Source organism: Lepisosteus oculatus, chromosome 1, assembly GCF_040954835.1.
Source record: "Lepisosteus oculatus isolate fLepOcu1 chromosome 1, fLepOcu1.hap2, whole genome shotgun sequence".
Taxonomy (NCBI): Eukaryota; Metazoa; Chordata; class Actinopteri; order Semionotiformes; family Lepisosteidae; genus Lepisosteus; species Lepisosteus oculatus.
This window is the reverse complement of record NC_090696.1, coordinates 2171938-2195972: the sequence shown is the minus strand read 5'-3', so window position 1 is coordinate 2195972 and position 24035 is coordinate 2171938. Positions and strand designations below refer to the sequence as shown.

At 48.6% G+C, this 24035-nt stretch overlaps 1 protein-coding gene across 13 annotated transcripts in view; it reads right to left on the bottom strand.

Moving 5' to 3' along the window:
- dysf (dysferlin, limb girdle muscular dystrophy 2B (autosomal recessive)) overlaps positions 1-24035 on the bottom strand; it is a 132377-nt gene that overhangs the window by 77986 nt on the left and 30356 nt on the right. For all 13 annotated transcript variants that reach the window (XM_069195277.1, XM_069193991.1, XM_069194759.1 and 10 more), the window contains exons 4-16: positions 21424-21529; positions 18780-18894; positions 17516-17706; positions 16415-16543; positions 15397-15459; positions 14156-14206; positions 13080-13110; positions 12479-12594; positions 11706-11832; positions 3306-3409; positions 2918-2986; positions 1760-1803; positions 205-287 (exon numbers count right to left, since the gene is read on the bottom strand). In XM_069195277.1, the coding sequence (XP_069051378.1) occupies positions 205-287; positions 1760-1803; positions 2918-2986; positions 3306-3409; positions 11706-11832; positions 12479-12594; positions 13080-13110; positions 14156-14206; positions 15397-15459; positions 16415-16543; positions 17516-17706; positions 18780-18894; positions 21424-21529 (1229 nt within the window). The remainder of the gene's footprint in view (positions 1-204; positions 288-1759; positions 1804-2917; positions 2987-3305; positions 3410-11705; positions 11833-12478; positions 12595-13079; positions 13111-14155; positions 14207-15396; positions 15460-16414; positions 16544-17515; positions 17707-18779; positions 18895-21423; positions 21530-24035) is intronic.

Here is a 24035-nt window from a genome sequence, read left to right as displayed (position 1 = left end):
GCAATAGTGATAAGTTACATGAACACTGCCTTCTGTGACTGCAAGAGTGAATTAACCGCATGCATTTTCCCACACAGCAGAGCAAGGCTCCCACCACCTCATAGCACAGCCCATTATCCCCCGGGTACAGTGGGGTTAGCGGCCCACCGCACTACACCACTGTGTTAATCAGTCCAGCGTGCTCCACAGCCCCAGCCTCCCTACCTTCAATCTCCCCTCCCGGCGCAGAGATCTTGGACATGCACAGGTGTGTTGTGCCGATCACATCGTTGTGAGTTGCTCGGTCCCTGCCAGAGAGAATGAGGAAGTGTCTTTAAGAAACACACGTTCAGATCATGTAAAAACTTCACATGGTTATAGCTCAAGGTTACATGGAGAAAACACCTGGAGGTGTGTCACAGAGGGAGATAATGGGTGTGGGATGAAAGGTGTCAAGGTGGGGATGTAAGTTGCACTCAATGGCCAGTGTCACCCTAAGGGTTGGTGTAGTTCACACCTTGTGCTCTGAGCTTCATCCCACTGATCAAGCACCCTATTAACACAGATTCCGGGCAATTAGAGACAATCGAGAGGTGACGTGAACTGTGACACAGGTCTGACTGTGTACATATGGCAGGGTCATACTGGGAATTAGCGCTACATAATGCATTCTTACACCTGGCCAAATCTGTATATAGACAGTTCCTCAATGAGCCCTGAGCAATTAGCTCTGCCCCCAAGCTAGACATCATCCCCCAGAGAATGAGACAATTTCAAAAAGACAATGGCAGTGTCTGCCCAACAGCCCCCAGGAGAGGACTCGGACACCAGGGACTCTACAGTGAGCAGAGGAGGAAGACCCCTGCACCCCCACCTTTTACCCAGAGCTGGTCACAGAGGTGAACAGGGTAGGGGGGGACAGGCTGTGCAGGAGAGTCAGACTAAAGAGGATGCTAAGAGCCCCCAGAGACCCTACACAGAGAAGAGTGCTGCTGGACGTCTCCTTTGAGACTCTGTGTCAAGTAGCTGGGGTCCATGGGGGATTTGTGTGGGTCTGCCCTTTGGAGGGATATTCTGTGTCATGGATTCTGTTTTTCTCAGTGGTGATGAATGTTGCATTTACTAGAAATTAAGTTTTGTGGAGGTTTGTGTGTTTTCTTTTTTGTGAGAGTGATTTATGTGAGAGAGAGGTTAAAGAGACAAGCTTTGGTGTACCCTGTTGCAGGGAAAAGGGGTCCTAGCACCCTTAACTTTGCTCAATGGTGTAATCAATAAAAAAGCAATTCCTGCATTTAGGGGTCACAATCCATTAGAGGTGTACACACATAAATACCAACAATCTGTACAGGAAATAGCTGAAAAAGACCATAACTGTCATCGCTATGATCAAAACGTATTGATCATGAAATAACTGTAAATAAAATGTGTTTGAAGCAGCATGGTGGCAGAGTCGTTAGCATAGCTGCCTTGCAGCTCTGGGGCTCTGGGTTCAATTTCAGACCTGGGTTGTTACCTCCCTGGGTTTGTGAGTGTTTCCTTCAACAGTCCAGACATACTGGTAAGTAGACTTGTGGGGAAGCTTGAGTGTTAGTGTGTGCATGTCTGTCTGTGTGAGTGCAATGGGCTGGGGTAATTTTGAGGGTGTATCCTGCCTTATGCCTGTTGTTTGCTGGGATGGAGTCCCACTCCTGCACAACTCTGTATAGGACAAAGCACTTAGGAAATTGGATGGATGGCAAATGTTTCGGCAGCGGGCATATCAGGGTGAGTATTGACTTACCAGTCTAGGATTCGGATTTTCATTTTCTCACACATAGAGGGGAACTGTAAAGAGGGAGACCACTGTCAGAGCATATTTTTTTCTGCACATTTAGCCCTACACACTGTCCCACACACACCTCTCACTGACCCGACTCTACACACCGTCCCACACACACCTCTCACTGACCCGACTCTACACACCGTCCCACACACACCTCTCACTGACCCGACTCTACACACTGTCCCACACACACCTCTCACTGACCCGACTCTACACACCGTCCCCCACACACACCTCTCACTGACCCGACTCTACACACCGTCCCACACACACCTCTCACTGACCCGACTCTACACACCGTCCCACACACACCTCTCACTGACCCGACTCTACACACCGTCCCACACACCTCTCACTGACCCGACTCTACACACCGTCCCACACACACCTCTCACTGACCCGACTCTACACACCGTCCCACACACACCTCTCACTGACCCGACTCTACACACCGTCCCACACACACCTCTCACTGACCCGACTCTACACACCGTCCCACACACACCTCTCACTGACCCGACTCTACACACCGTCCCACACACACCTCTCACTGACCCGACTCTACACACCGTCCCACACACACCTCTCTCTGACCGGACTCTACACACCGTCCCACACACACCTCTCACTGACCCGACTCTACACACCGTCCCACACACACCTCTCACTGACCCGACTCTACACACCGTCCCAAACACACCTCTCTCTGACCCGACTCTACACACCGTCCCACACACACCTCTCACTGACCCGACTCTACACACCGTCCCACACACACCTCTCACTGACCCGACTCTACACACCGTCCCACACACACCTCTCACTGACCCGACTCTACACACCGTCCCACACACCTCTCACTGACCCGACTCTACACACCGTCCCACACACACCTCTCACTGACCCGACTCTACACACCTCTCACTGACCCGACTCTACACACCAACCCAAATATGTTTCCTTTTTATTCCTATTAATATTACTTAATATGTGTTTCTATATTGTTCCTGTTACTCATTGTTCTCATTACAGATTTACTATTTTTGATAACTCGGCTATGAAGAGCTGTGGTACTGTAGGTGTTCTTTAGAGGCATCTCAGTAGGGAATATCTTACCCGGATAGGAAGAGAGAGGCTCTGGTTCCACTGTGGGTTGGCATTTTTCTCCAGGATCTTAGTGCAGATCTGTCAAAGAAAGAATGGAAAAATAAAACCTGTATGAAGAATTAGCTCATTATTAAAGCTATTGGAAAATTTCAAAAGATAACAAAATATTTGCCATTAAATAAGCAAAATTAATATTGATATGCTGGTGCAAAGTGTGTTCATTTTTGTGTTCATTGTAGAGGAATGGGTTGTTACTATTGTGTGATACAGTATTGTGAGTGTCAACACAGTCTTGAGCAAGTCGGTGCACTATTACAGAGTCTGCCAGCTCAGCGGTGCTCTGTGCAATGTCAGGGCAGTGTAGTTGAAGAAAAGTGTAGTTGTTTCCCAGTGTTACCGTTTTGCCAGCAAAGTTGACCTCCACCAGCGGGTCCACCAAGTTCTTCCGGTTGCTTTCGAAGCCAAAGATCTGTTTCATTCCATCAAGGAAGGCATCATCCACTGCAGACACAAACAGTAACACTGTTAGATTAACACATAAAACAACTGTTAGATAAAGACACACAACACCACCGTCACACTGACACACAGCACCACTGACACTGACAAACAGCTCCACCGTCACACTGACACACAATACCTGTGTCACACTGACACACAGCACCACCATCACACTGACACACAGCACCACCGTGACACTGACACACAGCACCACCATAACACTGACACACAGCTCCACCGTCACACTGACACACAATACCTGTGTCACACTGACACACAGCTCCACCATCACACTGACACACAGCACCACTGTCACACTGACACACAGCTCCACTGTCACAGACACACAGCACCACCGTCACACTGACACACAGCACCACCGTCACCCTGACACACAGCACCACCGTCACACTGACACACAGCACCACTGACACCGACAAACAGCTCCACTGTCACACTGACACACAATACCTGTGTCACACTGACACACAGCACCACCATCACACTGACACACAGCTCCACCATCACACTGACACACAGCACCACTGTCACACTGACACACAGCTCCACTGTCACAGACACACAGCACCACCGTCACACTGACACACAGCACCACTGTCACACTGACACACAGCACCACTGTCACACTGACACACAGCACCACCGTCACACTGACACACAGCACCACTGTCACTGACACACAGCACCACCATCACACTGACACACAGCACCACTGACACTGACACACAACTCTACCGTCACACTAACACACAGCACCACTGACACTGACACACAACTCTACCGTCACACTGACACACAACACCACCGTCACACTGACACACAATACCTGTGTCACACAGACACACAGCACCACCATCACACTGACACACAGCACCACCATCACACTGACACACAGCTCCACCGTCACACTGACACACAATACCTGTGTCACACTGACACACAGCACCACCATCACACTGACACACAGCTCCACCATCACACTGACACACAGCTCCACTGTCACACTGACACACAGCTCCACTGTCACAGACACACAGCACCACCGTCACACTGACACACAGCACCACCGTCACACTGACACACAGCACCACCGTCACACTGACACACAGCACCACTGTCACTGACACACAGCACCACCATCACACTGACACACAGCACCACTGACACTGACACACAACTCTACCGTCACACTGACACACAGCACCACCGTCACACTGACACACAGCACCACTGTCACTGACACACAGCACCACCATCACACTGACACACAGCACCACTGACACTGACACACAACTCTACCGTCACACTGACACACAGCACCACCGTCACACTGACACACAATACCTGTGTCACACTGACACACAGCACCACCATCACACTGACACACAGCACCACTGTCACACTGACACACAGCACCACCATCACACTGACACACAGCTCCACCGTCACACTGACACACAATACCTGTGTCACACTGACACACAGCACCACCATCACACTGACACACAGCTCCACCATCACACTGACACACAGCACCACTGTCACACTGACACACAGCACCACTGACACTGACACACAACTCTACCGTCACACTAACACACAGCACCACTGACACTGACACACAACTCTACCGTCACACTAACACACAGCACCACTGACACTGACACACAACTCTACCGTCACACTGACACACAGCACCACCGTCACACTGACACACAATACCTGTGTCACACTGACACACAGCACCACCATCACACTGACACACAGCACCACTGTCACACTGACACACAGCTCCACCATCACACTGACACACAGCACCACCGTCACCCTGACACACAACACCACCGTCACACTGACACACAGCACCACTGACACCGACAAACAGCTCCACCGTCACACTGACACACAATACCTGTGTCACACTGACACACAGCACCACCATCACACTGACACACAGCTCCACTGTCACAGACACACAGCACCACCGTCACACTGACACACAGCACCACTGTCACACTGACACACAGCACCACTGTCACACTGACACACAGCACCACCGTCACACTGACACACAGCTCCACTGTCACAGACACACAGCACCACCGTCACCCTGACACACAGCACCACTGTCACACTGACACACAGCTCCACTGTCACAGACACACAGCACCACCGTCACACTGACACACAGCACCACTGTCACACTGACACACAGCACCACTGTCACTGACACACAGCACCACCATCACACTGACACACAGCACCACTGACACTGACACACAACTCTACCGTCACACTAACACACAGCACCACTGACACTGACACACAACTCTACCGTCACACTGACACACAGCACCACCGTCACACTGACACACAGCACCACTGACACTGACACACAACTCTACTGTCACACTGACACACAACACCACAGTCACACTGACACACAACTCTACCGTCACACTGACACACAGCACCACCGTCACACTGACACACAGCACCACTGACACTGACACACAACTCTACCGTCACACTGACACACAGCACCACTGACACTGACACACAACTCTACCGTCACACTGACACACAACACCACAGTCACACTGACACACAACTCTACCGTCACACTGACACACAGCACCACCGTCACACTGACACACAGCACCACCGTCACACTGACACACAGCACCACTGACACACACAGAACTCTACCATCACACTGACACACAGCACCACTGTCAAACTAACACACAGCTCCACCATCACACTGACACACAGCACCACTGTCACACTGACACACAGCTCCACTGTCACAGACACACAGCACCACCGTCACACAGACACACAGCACCACCGTCACACTGACACACAGCACCACTGTCACACTGACACACAGCACCACTGTCACACTGACACACAGCACCACCGTCACACTGACACACAGCACCACTGTCACTGACACACAGCACCACCATCACACTGACACACAGCACCACTGACACTGACACACAACTCTACCGTCACACTAACACACAGCACCACTGACACTGACACACAACTCTACCGTCACACTGACACACAGCACCACCGTCACACTGACACACAATACCTGTGTCACACTGACACACAGCACCACCATCACACTGACACACAGCACCACCATCACACTGACACACAGCTCCACCGTCACACTGACACACAATACCTGTGTCACACTGACACACAGCACCACCGTCACACTGACACACAATACCTGTGTCACACTGACACACAGCACCACCATCACACTGACACACAGCACCACTGTCACACTGACACACAGCACCACCATCACACTGACACACAGCTCCACCGTCACACTGACACACAATACCTGTGTCACACTGACACACAGCACCACCATCACACTGACACACAGCTCCACCATCACACTGACACACAGCACCACTGTCACACTGACACACAGCACCACTGACACTGACACACAACTCTACCGTCACACTAACACACAGCACCACTGACACTGACACACAACTCTACCGTCACACTAACACACAGCACCACTGACACTGACACACAACTCTACCGTCACACTGACACACAGCACCACCGTCACACTGACACACAATACCTGTGTCACACTGACACACAGCACCACCATCACACTGACACACAGCACCACTGTCACACTGACACACAGCTCCACCATCACACTGACACACAGCACCACCGTCACCCTGACACACAGCACCACCGTCACACTGACACACAGCACCACTGACACCGACAAACAGCTCCACCGTCACACTGACACACAATACCTGTGTCACACTGACACACAGCACCACCATCACACTGACACACAGCTCCACTGTCACACTGACACACAGCACCACCGTCACACTGACACACAGCACCACCGTCACACTGACACACAGCACCACTGTCACACTGACACACAGCACCACTGTCACACTGACACACAGCACCACTGTCACAGACACACAGCACCACCGTCACCCTGACACACAGCACCACTGTCACACTGACACACAGCTCCACTGTCACAGACACACAGCACCACCGTCACCCTGACACACAGCACCACTGTCACACTGACACACAGCTCCACTGTCACAGACACACAGCACCACCGTCACACTGACACACAGCACCACTGTCACACTGACACACAGCACCACTGTCACTGACACACAGCACCACCATCACACTGACACACAGCACCACTGACACTGACACACAACTCTACCGTCACACTAACACACAGCACCACTGACACTGACACACAACTCTACCGTCACACTGACACACAGCACCACCGTCACACTGACACACAGCACCACTGACACTGACACACAACTCTACTGTCACACTGACACACAACACCACAGTCACACTGACACACAACTCTACCGTCACACTGACACACAGCACCACCGTCACACTGACACACAGCACCACTGACACTGACACACAACTCTACCGTCACACTGACACACAGCACCACCGTCACACTGACACACAGCACCACTGACACTGACACACAACTCTACCGTCACACTGACACACAACACCACAGTCACACTGACACACAACTCTACCGTCACACTGACACACAGCACCACCGTCACACTGACACACAGCACCACTGTCACACTGACACACAGCACCACTGACACACACAGAACTCTACCATCACACTGACACACAACTCTACCGTCACACTGACACACAGCACCACCGTCACACTGACACACAGCACCACCGTCACACTGACACACAGCACCACTGACACACACAGAACTCTACCATCACACTGACACACAGCACCACTGTCAAACTAACACACAGCTCCACCATCACACTGACACACAGCACCACTGTCACACTGACACACAGCTCCACTGTCACAGACACACAGCACCACCGTCACACTGACACACAGCACCACCGTCACACTGACACACAGCACCACTGACACCGACAAACAGCTCCACCATCACACTGACACACAGCACCACTGTCACACTGACACACAGCTCCACTGTCACAGACACACAGCACCACCGTCACACTGACACACAGCACCACTGTCACACTGACACACAGCACCACCGTCACACTGACACACAGCACCACTGTCACTGACACACAGCACCACCATCACACTGACACACAGCACCACTGACACTGACACACAACTCTACCGTCACACTAACACACAGCACCACTGACACTGACACACAACTCTACCGTCACACTGACACACAGCACCACCGTCACACTGACACACAATACCTGTGTCACACTGACACACAGCACCACCATCACACTGACACACAGCACCACCATCACACTGACACACAGCTCCACCGTCACACTGACACACAATACCTGTGTCACACTGACACACAGCACCACCATCACACTGACACACAGCTCCACCATCACATTGACACACAGCTCCACTGTCACAGACACACAGCACCACCGTCACACTGACACACAGCACCACTGTCACACTGACACACAATACCTGTGTCACACTGACACACAGCACCACCATCACACTGACACACAGCACCACCATCACACTGACACACAGCTCCACCGTCACACTGACACACAATACCTGTGTCACACTGACACACAGCACCACCATCACACTGACACACAGCTCCACCATCACACTGACACACAGCACCACTGTCACACTGACACACAGCACCACTGTCACACTGACACACAGCTCCACTGTCACAGACACACAGCACCACCGTCACACTGACACACAGCACCACTGTCACACTGACACACAGCACCACTGTCACTGACACACAGCACCACCATCACACTGACACACAGCACCACTGACACTGACACACAACTCTACCGTCACACTAACACACAGCACCACTGACACTGACACACAACTCTACCGTCACACTGACACACAGCACCACCGTCACACTGACACACAATACCTGTGTCACACTGACACACAGCACCACCATCACACTGACACACAGCACCACTGTCACACTGACACACAGCACCACCATCACACTGACACACAGCTCCACCATCACACTGACACACAATACCTGTGTCACACTGACACACAGCACCACCATCACACTGACACACAGCTCCACCATCACACTGACACACAGCACCACTGTCACACTGACACACAGCACCACTGACACTGACACACAACTCTACCGTCACACTAACACACAGCACCACTGACACTGACACACAACTCTACCGGCTCACTAACACACAGCACCACTGACACTGACACACAACTCTACCGTCACACTGACACACAGCACCACCGTCACACTGACACACAATACCTGTGTCACACTGACACACAGCACCACCATCACACTGACACACAGCTCCACCATCACACTGACACACAGCACCACCGTCACCCTGACACACAGCACCACTGACACCGACAAACAGCTCCACCGTCACACTGACACACAATACCTGTGTCACACTGACACACAGCACCACCATCACACTGACACACAGCTCCACCATCACACTGACACACAGCACCACTGTCACACTGACACACAGCTCCACTGTCACAGACACACAGCACCACCGTCACACTGACACACAGCACCACTGTCACACTGACACACAGCACCACTGTCACTGACACACAGCACCACCATCACACTGACACACAGCACCACTGACACTGACACACAACTCTACCGTCACACTAACACACAGCACCACTGACACTGACACACAACTCTACCGTCACACTGACACACAGCACCACCGTCACACTGACACACAGCACCACTGACACTGACACACAACTCTACTGTCACACTGACACACAACACCACAGTCACACTGACACACAACTCTACCGTCACACTGACACACAGCACCACCGTCACACTGACACACAGCACCACTGACACTGACACACAACTCTACCGTCACACTGACACACAACACCACAGTCACACTGACACACAACTCTACCGTCACACTGACACACAGCACCACCGTCACACTGACACACAGCACCACTGTCACACTGACACACAGCACCACTGACACACACAGAACTCTACCATCACACTGACACACAACTCTACCGTCACACTGACACACAGCACCACCGTCACACTGACACACAGCACCACTGACACACACAGAACTCTACCATCACACTGACACACAGCACCACTGTCAAACTAACACACAGCTCCACCATCACACTGACACACAGCACCACTGTCAAACTGACACACAGCTCCACCATCACACTGACAGAACAACATCAGCGCCGTCAGACAGACTGACATCAGCACAGTCACACAGATACACTGCCCTAACGTCAGACAGACTGACGTCAGCACAGTCACACAGATACACTGCCCTATCGTCAGACTGACTGACATAAGCACAGTCACACAGATACACCGCCCTATCGTCAGACAGACTGACGTCAGCACAGTCACACAGATACACTGCCCTATCGTCAGACAGACTGACGTCAGCACAGTCACACAGATACACTGCCCTATCGTCAGACAGACTGACGTCAGCACAGTCACACAGATACACTTCCCTATCGTCAGACTGACTGACATCAGCACAGTAACAGATACACTGCCCTATCGTCAGACAGACTGACGTCAGCACAGTCACACAGATACACCGCCCTATCGTCAGACAGACTGACGTCAGCACAGTCACACAGATACACCGCCCTATCGTCAGACAGACTGACGTCAGCACAGTCACACAGATACACCGCCCTATCGTCAGACTGACTGACGTCAGCACAGTCACACAGATACACCGCCCTATCGTCAGACTGACTGACGTCAGCACAGTCACACAGATACACCGCCCTATCGTCAGACAGACTGACGTCAGCACAGTCACACAGATACACTGCCCTATCGTCAGACAGACTGACGTCAGCACAGTCACACAGATACACTGCCCTATCGTCAGACAGACTGACGTCAGCACAGTCACACAGATACACTGCCCTATCGTCAGACAGACTGACGTCAGCACAGTCACACAGATACACTGCCCTATCGTCAGACTGACTGACGTCAGCACAGTCACACAGATACACTGCCCTATCGTCAGACAGACTGACGTCAGCACAGTCACACAGATACACTGCCCTATCGTCAGACAGACACACGTGTGTGGAGAAGCACAGGAGGGAGCCACACCCTTGGCCTGCACTCACTCTGAGGCAGGTCCTCGGCTCGGTACACCCTCAGTGTGAAGTGAGCCCCTCTCAGCGCCAGCCCTGCGGGCCGCAGCAGGTTCCCCTCGATGTCTTCTCTGTCCTCCACCCCATCCTTCTTGTCCAGCTGAAACACAGGGCTCAGGCAGTCATTCACAGAAACAGAGATCTGCTCTACACTCACTGAAGACAAAGGCAAACCTTAGGGAGCCGGATAGCACTTAGTTTTTCTGTTGTAGCATTAGGGTGGTTCTGAAAATACTGAGATGGTTTTAGCTATCTAAAATTGGAATCCCAGAAAACAGCCTGTTGAACTTTAAATACAGTAGTCAAGGATTTTAAAACCCATCCTTTCCAAGTGCAATTTGCATCACTACTGACACGTGTAACACGATACACTCACATTCTGAAGGAAGGTGCCTCTTGCTCATGTTCCAGTGCTGAGCTCAGATATCTGAGTGTCCAGTTAATTAACACAATTTAATGGAGACAATGACTGAGAGATAATGAATTTAGCTCATTATCCCTCAGTCATTGTCTCCATTAAATTTTCATAATTAAAAAAAAAATCTAGGAGAGAAAAATTCCTTATGGCCAACAGCCATATTGTGGCTAGGACTTATATTCACACACTCCTTCTATATTCCTTGGATAATGAACTGAAAATTGTTTGATTTTGTATATTTCTTGTAAAAGAACAGTGTCAACAGGAAGATCGAGTTCAGGATGAGCAGCACCGGAAGACTAGTGACTTAAAACAGACTCAGACTCACCGGAGCCTCATCGCCAACCCCCAGCACAAACAGGCTGACTTTCAGGTAGCCTTTGGCCCCTGCAGAGATGTCATCGGGGTCAGAGAGCAGGAGCCACTTCCTGAGGAATGCATGCTCTGACAGACAGACACAAGGAGACGTGCAGTCTGGATTAGATATCTTCACCTGACAGCCCTGATGAATTCAGATGCATGCCCTCAGTTATTCAAACACTAGGCAATAACTTTAAGTTTGAATAAACAGACTCTGGAAGTGGCTCATATGCATGTAACAATGATTAATCGCTGGGAAATGCAAAAGGAACTGATTAGCAGTAGCAGATATTGTACAGTGCTTTGCAAAAGCATTCAAACCCTCATGACTTCTTTCTTTTTGTTCTTTGCGTTAAATGTGTAGAGTAGGTTGTTTAGCGAGTATTAATTACTAATTCAAAGTGTAAAGACTGGAGGCTTTAAAGCAACACAAGGTGAAACTTGTGCTATGTTCAGAACACTTTCACTAGGCATTGAAAAGACAACATGACATCAGACATCAGCTGAGAGCTAACCCAGAGTATCTCTGTCACTATAACATCAGCAAGGAAAAGAAGTATTGTACTTACTGGGTTCTGCATAGATTGTGCCCACATCAAGCTAAGAATCAACAAAAAGATGTGATTAGACAGAGGATCTTTTCCTAGTAACCAAAATCAAAACTTGTGAAAATAGAATCATATATTAAAGAAAATGAATTGGTAAATCATGATTATATGTCATATGTTTTGTAGTAGTAAATAAGTATTGCTGACCCCAAACAACTTCTGAAATGCCTTTCCTGAAGCTTACATCCGGAAGTAAAAAGCCAATTACCAGTGTGTACATTTGCTCTTTAAAGAATGACTGGATTTTGCTGCATTAAAGTCTGAATTTCCCTTTTCTTCTATAATATGATTGAAACACCAGCATCGATAAGTTCCTGTGTCAGTCTGCAGGATTGCCAGTGTATGTCTGTGTCTGTCCTGCCTTGTGCTCATTTGACAATTGGTGTGTGCATCTGGAACCAAGGGCGAGGTGAGACCCTGCTGTTGTAATCTTGAGTAAAGTATGTCACCTGAATTCATTCCAGGAAATTATCTGGCTATACAAATGGGTGTAAATGCAATTTGCTTTGGATAAAAAACATCAACGAAATAATTGAGTTAGTGATTTACACAGTTGATGCATTTATCTAATGTAAGCTATATTTGAGCTCACTTCGGTAAGGAGGTGTTTTATTGGATCAGCCTGAATGAAAGTCCAGTTGAACAACAGCAGGTCCCTGCCTGGAACCTGCAACCTTCCAGTCAGGGGTCCAGAGCTCCAACACGTATAGCACTAGCTCAGTGTGGAGTGACACTGTGATTATTCAACATTCAGGTACTGTATATCCCCATTTCCCCTGAGACGCGGGCTCATCCTGAGCACTGCCTCCTGAAACATCGTCCTGATGCAATAATAATATTTTATTGGAATAAAACTGCATCAAAAACCTGCATGTGCTCTGTGTAGTTAAACATGCAAAAATTTAAGAATTAGATACAATGAGCAGGTCGGTTTAACTACTGCATCACAAACTGTGTGAGATCATTTACTGTACAGCCTTTACATAAGTTGTAGAAATCCTCTTAAGGGTAATGGAGCTGAGGAAAAGGAGTCTTACCTTGAATTCCCCAATTACAGAGTCATTACGAAGAGATCGAGAGTCAAAAACCTGGGCAGAGAGAAGGAGCTTTAATATTTCATGAAAATCTTCACTATACATTATTGAAATGGCTCTGAGTAGCTAGACTAGATTTAATGCAGTTTATTAGAGTCAATTCCAAAACCAAGACCTCGGTGAAGGTAGACAGAGCAGCTCAACCTTCTGAAGGTTTTTTTCGTCAGGATCAGAAAGCAAAGTTTCAGAGGGTGACAAAGTTTTGTGTGGGAAAACAGCTGTCAGGGACTAGACTGACTTACTGTAACAGTAGCTTTACGTGGCCAGTGGTTATGTGTGTTTCCTCATTCTAATCAAAGTCAAGCACAGAAGGTGCCTGTCTACGGGCTTGAAGGAAACAGTTTGCAGAGATGCCACTGACATACCAAACAGTAAAGGATGGCACGTGGAGGGGTGTGGCGGGGCAGAGCCAGGGTGAACCAGACCTGGGCCAGAGAGGGCGGGGCCCCAGGACACCTGGCCATCAGCACACAGTCAGTTCGTTAATTAACCCCAAAACATGTGCTCTGCCTGAAGGGCCTTGCTCAGGGGCCCAACGGAGTAGGATTCCTCTACCAGCTGCAGGATACGAAACAGTAAACCTTCCAGCCACAGACACAGATCCTGAGCCACAGAGTCACTGCACAGCCCCGCAAATGTGGCCAGGACACAGACTGCAGGGTGAGCGCCCCCTACTGGCCCCACTAACACCTCTTCTGGCAGCAGCCTGAGCTTTCCCAGGTCTCCCATCCAGGTGCTGGTCTATGACCACTGAAGGCATACACAGCTATGGTGGAAGGAGGCATGCCATGGTACCAGGTGTTTGGGGTAACCTGGTCTAGGGTAACTGGGGTCTTTGAGGGTGCTTCTGTGAGTGCGAGTGTCCCTTGTGGATACGTGGTGTCATGTGTTCTGTGTTTTAGGCAGGCAGTGATAGACATGGTAACTGCTTGATTGTTAGAGGAATCAAGAGGACCATACTGATGTCCAATGCTGGTCAGTGGGGGGCAGTGGTGGTTCTGGGGATTTAAACAAGATGTTTCGGGGGAATTGGGGTCCTACCACCCTTGCAGTGGCGTGTGTGGAGGAGGTGGCGTAGTCGGTAAAGTTAAAGTAGCCTGCATTTTGAAATTCGTTTTGAAATCCATATTTGTCCGTGACAACTACAGCCGAGTATATGCACACACTGCAATGGGCGTACTCACGGTGAGAAAAACCGGTTCGTCGAAGAGCTCCGACGGAGACTCGAAGAAGTTAAAGAAAAACGTCTGTGGAAAAAAAAGGAGAAAAACACATGAGAGGCGTAACCCACGGTCTCCCGTGCAGTAGGCTGAAATATAACCGAACGGGCATTCTGGCAGCGAGACCACATGGAGTGACAGTATTTACACGGAGATGATGTGCTTTGTACGCTGTTAGAAGAAAGCAGCCCACAGCCGCCCGGGTACCCGAGTGTCTCCTCTCCCACCTGGCAGTCCACGCGTGTCTCCCGCGCCAGGCGAAGAGCTTGCATGTGTGTGGGGGGGCAAGAGTTCATCCCATAAACACGCGAGAGTGTTGTAAATTATTATTAACTCCGTGCATTTTCACTTCGAATCCCACATTGCACCTGAAAACACAGGAAACTGCTAGTGGAGCACCCCCGAGCCGGTTTTCATCCGTGGCAATCTGTAAACAGCTGGGCAGGGCAGTTAAAGCTTTCAATGTAAACGGTTTAATTTCGTTCAGACGCTCATGAGGTTTATTAGTGCAGATAGATTTCCCTTCTAATGACATGATCCATCCAGCTGTTTCGGGCTTTTACTAAGTCCCATTCTGTAGTTATTTGGACAGGTGCAACGCAACAACCTTTACAGCTCACTTACAGCCGCCCAACAGTGTGCTTGAACAGTCGCGCTCAGACAAGAGGTCACCGGGCGCAGCAGGCATGTCCTCTCCCGGTACCATATTCTTGTCCACAAGCTCTCCGAGTATGAAAACTGCTATTCCCCCGCTTTCAGGAGAAACCTTTTGTAGAAACCCTTCCGCATGGCTTATTTGCATACGAGCCCCTGCCTTTTTCTTCCACTTACAGGATGTCGGTGGACAGAGGGACCTCATGCAAGGACACCTGACAGGGGACCGGGGGCCCGTGTTTTTACACAGCTCCAGTAGCATGCCCGGAGCAACAGTGAAACACACCCATGCGGGCTCCTCTGTTAACACAGGGGTCCGTCTCCTCACCTCGTCAAAGTGCGGATTGTTGCCCTTGCGGATTCTCGTGCGCTTGGTCTGTCCGGCCACGGTCACCTTGACGACGGGCTTGATGTTGACCCCGGGCAGCTGCCGCCCCTCGATGACCCGAGCGCGGATCTGCAGGAGCACAGGCAGGAAAAAGCTCCACCTCAAAGAGAAACCCAAAGTGTAGCTCATGGTTTCACGGACCTGTTCTGTCTGGGTCTTATTTCTTTCAGGGATTGTAGGACTCCTACTCCAGAAATACATGAGAAACCAAGATTATTCTTGCAAAAGACTTTTCCGAACACTTTTTTGGTTTTCCGAACTCATACATCAGAAAGACTATCGAAACCAAATTTATCCTGCAGCTATGATCACACCTTCCCCCTTCTCTTAACGACAGACTACTATTCTACTAAATTTTCTCCATTCATTGGAAGTTTCATTTCACACCTTTCTACATCTATCCTGACTTCACACCTCTTGATTGGCCTCTCTTTCTGTCCCCTGCTCCTGCCTCTAACCCCTCCTGAACTACTACTTAAAAAATAATTCATTGCAGTTATAGGTTTATAGGAATAGGAAATGTACCCGCCAAATAGGAATGTACCCGTGTGCTCATTCCTGAGAAAACAATGTTAATCTGTCAAGGTTTACGTAGGCCTGTGTTTGAATTTGAGAAATGGGAGTTAGCCCCATTCTTGTCCTGTAGATAGCTTCCTCAGCCCCCACCGCAGAGTGAGCAAGACTCAATGAGAGAATCAGAGCTCAAAAATGGAATCAGAGGATAAGAAGATTCTTGTTGTGGAGTTATGACATCACAACATCTCATGTGCACATACACAAATTATTGCAGAAAGTTCCCAAAGTTAACAAATTTCATCTTATCACCCGAAGCATCTGACATTTAAACTAAAACATAATTTCTTATGTTTTAATATGGAATTATATTTTGCCAAGCTAAAGAAAACCATAAATTAGACAATGTAGGGATTAGACTCTAAAAGTTCCTGTGCTTCTCTGTCTTCTTGTGTCCGGCCAGATTGCCCTCTGGTCTGCCTGAGGTCTTCTTTGCTCAGATTTGGGGGTTTGTGTCCTGACCCTGACCTGGAAATCCTGGGGTTTGTTGGACAGCGGCTGTTTGGTGGCACGCTTCTTTCTTTTGAGCCCCTGGACAGCGTTTGGGGGGGCTTTCTTGGGGGGTGCGATGGAGGGTTCCTGCCCGGGGGTCCCAGGAGCTGGCTCCGGCTCCTCGGTGCTCTCGGCCTGGTCCTCTGTGTCCTCCTCGCCGGCGGTGTCTGAGGGGAGACAGAGACATCCCTGAGTCGCCCCCCTACCTCAGCACGGCTGCCAGAATCGCTTCAGACTGGGAAACAATGGACACTTCCTGTCTTATCAGCAACGTGTGAAATGGATCGGTGCCGAGCTGTAATGTGTGTTTTTTTCCCTCAGGGGAATACAGTGCAGTTCTCTCCCAGTGACTGGCTAGCCCACAGCGACAGAGCTGAGCCCCATTGAAACCGTGTGGGCCACACTGACATTACCTCTTTGAAAAGTGTTCTGAGCAACCCTGATTCCCAGGGCTGGCGGGGCTCATCGCGTTCACGGACGCTGTGGAAGACACAACCTTGCACAGAACCGCTCCGTGCCCCGTGCATGGGTCGAAGCAGAGCCTGTTACACGTGGACCCCTGTGCAGCCTGGCAGCAGCAGCTCTGAGACACCAGGCCTGCGCCTGCCACGCCTCGCTGCGCTTGCCCCTCACTGTGCCCATTGTCAAACACACGCCGAGCTTTTCCCACAGGAACAATCTCTATGGATCACAGTCATGTGGAACACAGTACCACTGTGTTTCTGTAAAAGAAATGCATTTGAAAGCAGGGAGCTGCAGTCTTTCTGCACCTGTTATTCCACAGTGAGAAGTCGAGTGTCTTCTTTTCCATGTTTGAGTTCACCCTCTTTCTTTTTGTCAATCCTTATTACAGCCACAAGGTATTTTAGAGGCTGCCTGGTAGTCATGTGTCTTGATGCGCCATTCATAAAAAGACCTAACAAGTGCTGGAAAACCCCTCTAAAGGTCTGGCTAAACATTTACTACCTTTCATCACCAAACTCAGTGATTATAGACTTTGTGCTGCTTTTATAACACGTTTTATAACAAGAAATCCCCAAAAAAGGAGCTGCTTTTTTTATAAATGACATCATTATCACCACCATAAAAGTAGCATTGAAAGTTTTAGAAACAGAAACTGTCCATTTATACAGTGCTTTTGCATCTGAGAACAATGTAACCTGTGCTAATGTACAGGCTATTAAGTCTTGAAGGACAGGAGCTGCACGAGCCGACCGTTACCTCTGCCGGGAGCCCTTACCAGTCACAGTGTCCAGCTCAGACGGGGCGTGCTGGGCCTCGGGGGCAGCCGGAGGGGGGAAGGCAGGAGCCGCTCCTGGGGGAGGGATGTAGGAAACTTGCAGGACCAGTGTGGCCTGCAGGAGAGAGAGGTGAGATGTGAGAGGTGGACTGCAGAGACAGAGGGAGCCCAGAGAGATGGGAGACAGGTAGGGAACCATTAGAGGAGAGTAGCGTAGTGTCAACACAGCCAGGTAAAAAGCAAAGGAATCCGGGGTTTAACAGGCCAGTTTGCGTAAAAGTGGTAGAGAGGCAGAAAGAGAGTGAAGTCAAGGTAACGATTTTCTGTGGTTGCGATTTCTGGTCCTGTTTCAACTTCACTCCAGCTTTTTTTGTGGAAGTTGGTCCATGTATCATTTAAGCTTCTACCATCTCTGCATGTGAAACAACAATGATCACCTCAGGACTGAAAAAACTGAACTATTATGTTTATACTGGGTATATTTGGGTGCCATGGTGGCTCTGTGGCTAAGGATCTGTGGCTATGACTGGAAGATTGGTGGTTCAAATCCTGTGGCTGGCAGAGGAATCCTACTCCATTGGCCCCCTGAGCAAGGCCCTTCACCCCAACTGCTCCAGGGGTGCTGTACAATGGCTGACCCTGCACTCTGACCCCAAGCTTTTCTCCCTGTCTGTGTCTGTGTCTCCTTGGAGAAAAAGCTGGGCTATGTGAAAAGATGAATTCCTAATGCAAGAAATTGTATAGGGCTAATAAAGAAACACTGTTATTACATTACATTATTTCTCTATGAATAGAGCAGTTGAATCAGGCAGACCTCCTGTTTTCTATGTGCATGTCTCCATCTAACAGGAGACAGCTGTGATATACTGGGCATCTATTAGGAGGAGTATCACCCTGGTGCTATCCTGATGTCAATCATTTCTTAAACCAGCTTCAGAAATGTCCCATTTCTCACAGTTGAATTTTCAGGAACATTTTTGTAGTCTTAATTTATTTAGAGCCACACAAGGGGTACTGTATATCTTTGGACAGTCAACAGCACTAAATGTCTGCGTCTTGGCAACAGCCGTGTGGTTTAGATATCATTGCAACACTGAAACTCTGAGGTGCCAAAATGAGTTCGTGCATTTAATTACTTTAATTATTTTTCCTTTATTGATTTATTGACACCTGCAACCTGTTGCAGGATTGTGGGTGTCAGAAACTGAACATGAGAACATAAGAAAAGTTACAAATCAGTGCTGACCACTCCTCATTCCCCTCTTCTTCACTCAGTTACTAGTAGTTAATTGATCTGAGACTAGACTAGTTTTAGAAGTGCAAGAGTTGTGATTTCCTTCTGAGCAGCATGTGACAGGGCTGCGGCTACTGAGACGCTGTGCTGGAATCCAGCTAGATCTCGCTGCAGCAGTAACTGTCATGCCCTGACAGGAGGACTGCTCACTCTCTGTTTCAGGAAGTCCACAAAGTTCACAGGCTGACATTAATTTGTGTCTGGCGCCAGGAGTACACCTGGACGCTGAAACAATCTTCCTGAGGAAGTGAGGTAGAGTCCAGAACCAGTCGATCTGCCTGTGTTTATCCATGAGATGAACTTCCACCCCACAATAACACAATACTGAACTGCGTCTCACAGCTCCTCCCTCCTGTTTTTGCCATTTTAATCCCAAAACCCAAGAGTGCCAACGAGACAATGTGAGGAAGCCACCCAGAGGACTAACAATACACTTTGGCATATGATCCCACAGTGATAAATATAAATCCAGAGAGGATGTGAGACAGTGTCGTAGTTTTATAACAGATCAGGGCAACCCTGCCAGAAAGAGTGTTTAGTCTGGGTGTGCCCACCAGAAAAGAGACATTTCTGCTCTGGAACGAAGCCAGGGGGCAGGAGCAGAGCAATGTTATATTGTGGAAGTCGGATGTGATGTACAGGTAGACGTTATGAGAACTTGCTGTTTTTAGCCTGTTGGAAAATAGACGGAGAGGCATCAGCAGAGGTTTGCATGACCGAGTTGTACTACAGCTGCATGTTCTTCGCGCCTGTCCAGCAGGAAGGGAAAAGCAGTGTGTTCATGGATGACAGATTTGGATTTACAACACACTGGCAATGTCAAAGCATGGAGGTGAAAAACGGGGTAATGCAGTGACCACTGAGGCTGGGAGTGGTCAGTTATAGTCCCTTTTGTCTACATTCTCCCTCTGCGTTTTCATACCAACTCGGGGCGTCTTAATTAATCAAGCAAATTATTGACTTAATTCAAAGAATTGACCTTTTTCTCCCTGACCTGAAACAGCCCCTTTGATAAGGATACTCCAACAGAGACACCGTGTCTCAGACAGATGTGACTACAGTGAAATTGCAGCAAGTTGTGGGTTCATATCCAGGCTGGCATTTGTTGTTCCCTTGAAAAAAGTGCTTCACTCTGATTGCTTCAGTAAAAATGCTCAGCTGTATTAATGGGTACAGGTGGAAGCTGCGTTGAATAACAGCATCAGCCAAGTACATACAGTAGATACAGTATATGCATGATGCATGATGTGCATGTGTAGTCTGTGTGGCAGTGCTTGCCAACAGCTGGGGAAACGGGGAGCTCTGTCCAGTTGCAGTACCTGAGGTCTTGCCTGCCTTGCAGTGACTCACCCCTATGTTGTTTTTCTTGTTGTCCATCAGGGCTACGTTGTAGCTGGCAGCCAAGCTGGGCGAGTGGAGGACGTCCCTCAGGGCCACCCGCGCCTCCCCCAGGAACCTGCAGGAACAGGCACAGGCACTGAGACAGACGCACGCAGCGCCAGGTCGGTCCGCGCAGGCAGCACAGAGCCCCTGCCACAGGCTGCGCCGGAGCTGCTGGTGCAGAGATGCTTGCACCTCATTCCCAAACCTCCAAGTCATTCCTTCGCTGGGCAACACCACATTGCACACAAAATGCATTTCCTGTGGATCATTCTCTTACTGAATTATTGATATACAGTATTTATATTTTGTGTTTGTTCTTGGATCATTCTTGTGGAAGATGAAGCAGTCAGAGAAGAGAAGTAGAAGCAATTAAGTTTCCTCCATAATTAAAACATGTTCACCTACTTCACCGTGAGTTTTAGAGACACGCTTTCGAGAAGCTGGTCGAGAAGGAAGATAAAGAAGATAGAGGAAAGTAACAGTTTTCATTTTAGATCACGCGAGTGACAAGTTTTCAGCTTTCAACAGCAGGATGTTGTTGGGTTCAACCTATTCATTTCTATAAATTGCTTTTGATTACTTCCGAAATTCTCAGGGCTTTGACTCAATTTGTGTTTCTCTTTTTCCCTTCTGAGTTGTTTGTGTGGAAGAGCATTACCACACTTGCGGGTCGTATTCAATTTGCAATCAGCCTTAGAAAATAAACCAGAAGAGGAGATATTACTGGCATTTAAGATAATTGTTACACAGCTTAAAAGGAAACTGTAAAAACAACACCAGTACAAATTTTCCCCTTTAAACAGACAAAAGTAGTTATGCATTTTAGTTAATTTCCTTATTTTGAAAATAAACTGCATGTTAATGTTTTTCCTAAGAGTTTGCAGATGTTTAAAAGCAGCTCTGACAGAATAGGCAGGAGTCCACACAGTGCGAGGGTAAACACCCCTCCTTCTGATTTAAATAAGTGCCAGCTCATGTGTTTTGTGATTAACAGTTTATTATTTTTGAAAAAGGAACAGAAAATATGAAAACAACAGACATACTAGGAACTATTTATATAGCTCATACTCACAGTAAATGTAAATGTAAAATTACTGTTATTTAATTACTCAGTCCAATAAACACTTACGTAAGAGAGCAGAAACAGACCCCAGTGGGTCTGTACTGTGCTGTATGTACTGCAGGTCCACACCATTCACTCTGGCAGCGGATCGCTGGAGTTTAACCGCAGTGTGTCTCCAACCACAATTAGCCAGCAATGTGCCCACAATGGGTTCAAACAAGAGTTTAAGAATAGTTTTGTTCATGGCTAATAAGCACACCAGTAAAGGTTTCTGTTGCATTGCATTAAAACTACTTGCTGAATAATCATTAAGAAGAAACAGGGACTGGGTCTCAGCCTTCACTCAGATAACTGTGAGAGCACACTAGCTACAGTACTTCTTTCCAAAACTGCCTGTTTGCATTAGAGGACAGGCACATCTCATACCATTTTTATATCAAGACAGACACTATAAAATATCAACATTGATGGTTTCGAGGGAGAAAGTGAAAGTTTGATTTAAAAAACCATTACAGTTGGGATACTTTTTGTAACAAAGGTACTCCTTTTCATTCTGACATACCCATGCATCCATTTTCGAACTGCTTTTTCTAGTTCAGGCTTATGGATGAGTCTATCCAGTAAGCAACAGGTGCAAGGCAGGGCATATCCTGGACGGGATACCAGTCCATCCCAGATCCCAGTACAGAAAGACACAAACACAAATACTCACACCAGGGCCAATTTTCCCAGAAGCCAATAATCTACAGTATGTCTTCAGACTGTGGGAGGAAATGCAGGTGAAAACAGGGAGAACATACTAACTCTGTGGTTATCTGTTTCACTGGTTAAAGTTAATCATGTCATGCTGTTAAGACTTAATAAGGAAGAAACAGCTGTCTGTGGCTGATAACTGACTTTATGTGTACAAAAGGGAGGATTACAAGTTGAAAGGCAACAAAGCATTGCAATATGACAAGAGGTATTTAATATTCACATCCACAATTCTTATCAAAATTATAAATCAGTTTATATTCATCTTTACATACTGTGTATTAAGTATGGCTGTAATACCATGAAATAATAATGCAGAAACTATCAAGTCAAATCAGAAGCGTGTTACATGCAGCCTGTGTGAAGTTTTTTGACATGTCCACAGATGAAAGCGCAGAGCCCCTAGCTGTGAGCTCCCAGCCCAGAGGGGAGAGAGGAAGGCTCTGGGCCTCAGGAAGACAGACCCCTCGACAAGGGGAGGAGCAGTGTGTGCCACCGAGGTGACTCACTCCCCCGGCTTCCTGTCAGGCTGCGCTTGCAGTGTCCACAGCTGGCCTGCTTCAATCCCAGCGGCTGCTGCTTCGCTTTGCTGAGATTTGTTTTATTTAAAAAATCCCCCAGAGAGCCTGCAGACGTTTTCAGGCCCATCTTAAAACAGCTCAGATCCTATTCAATCACAGACATTTCCAGAGAATGTTACTAAGAGGGGGGTGTTTTTGTATTTCAGAAGAATGTTGAAATACCACATGAGTGAGTCAGTCTG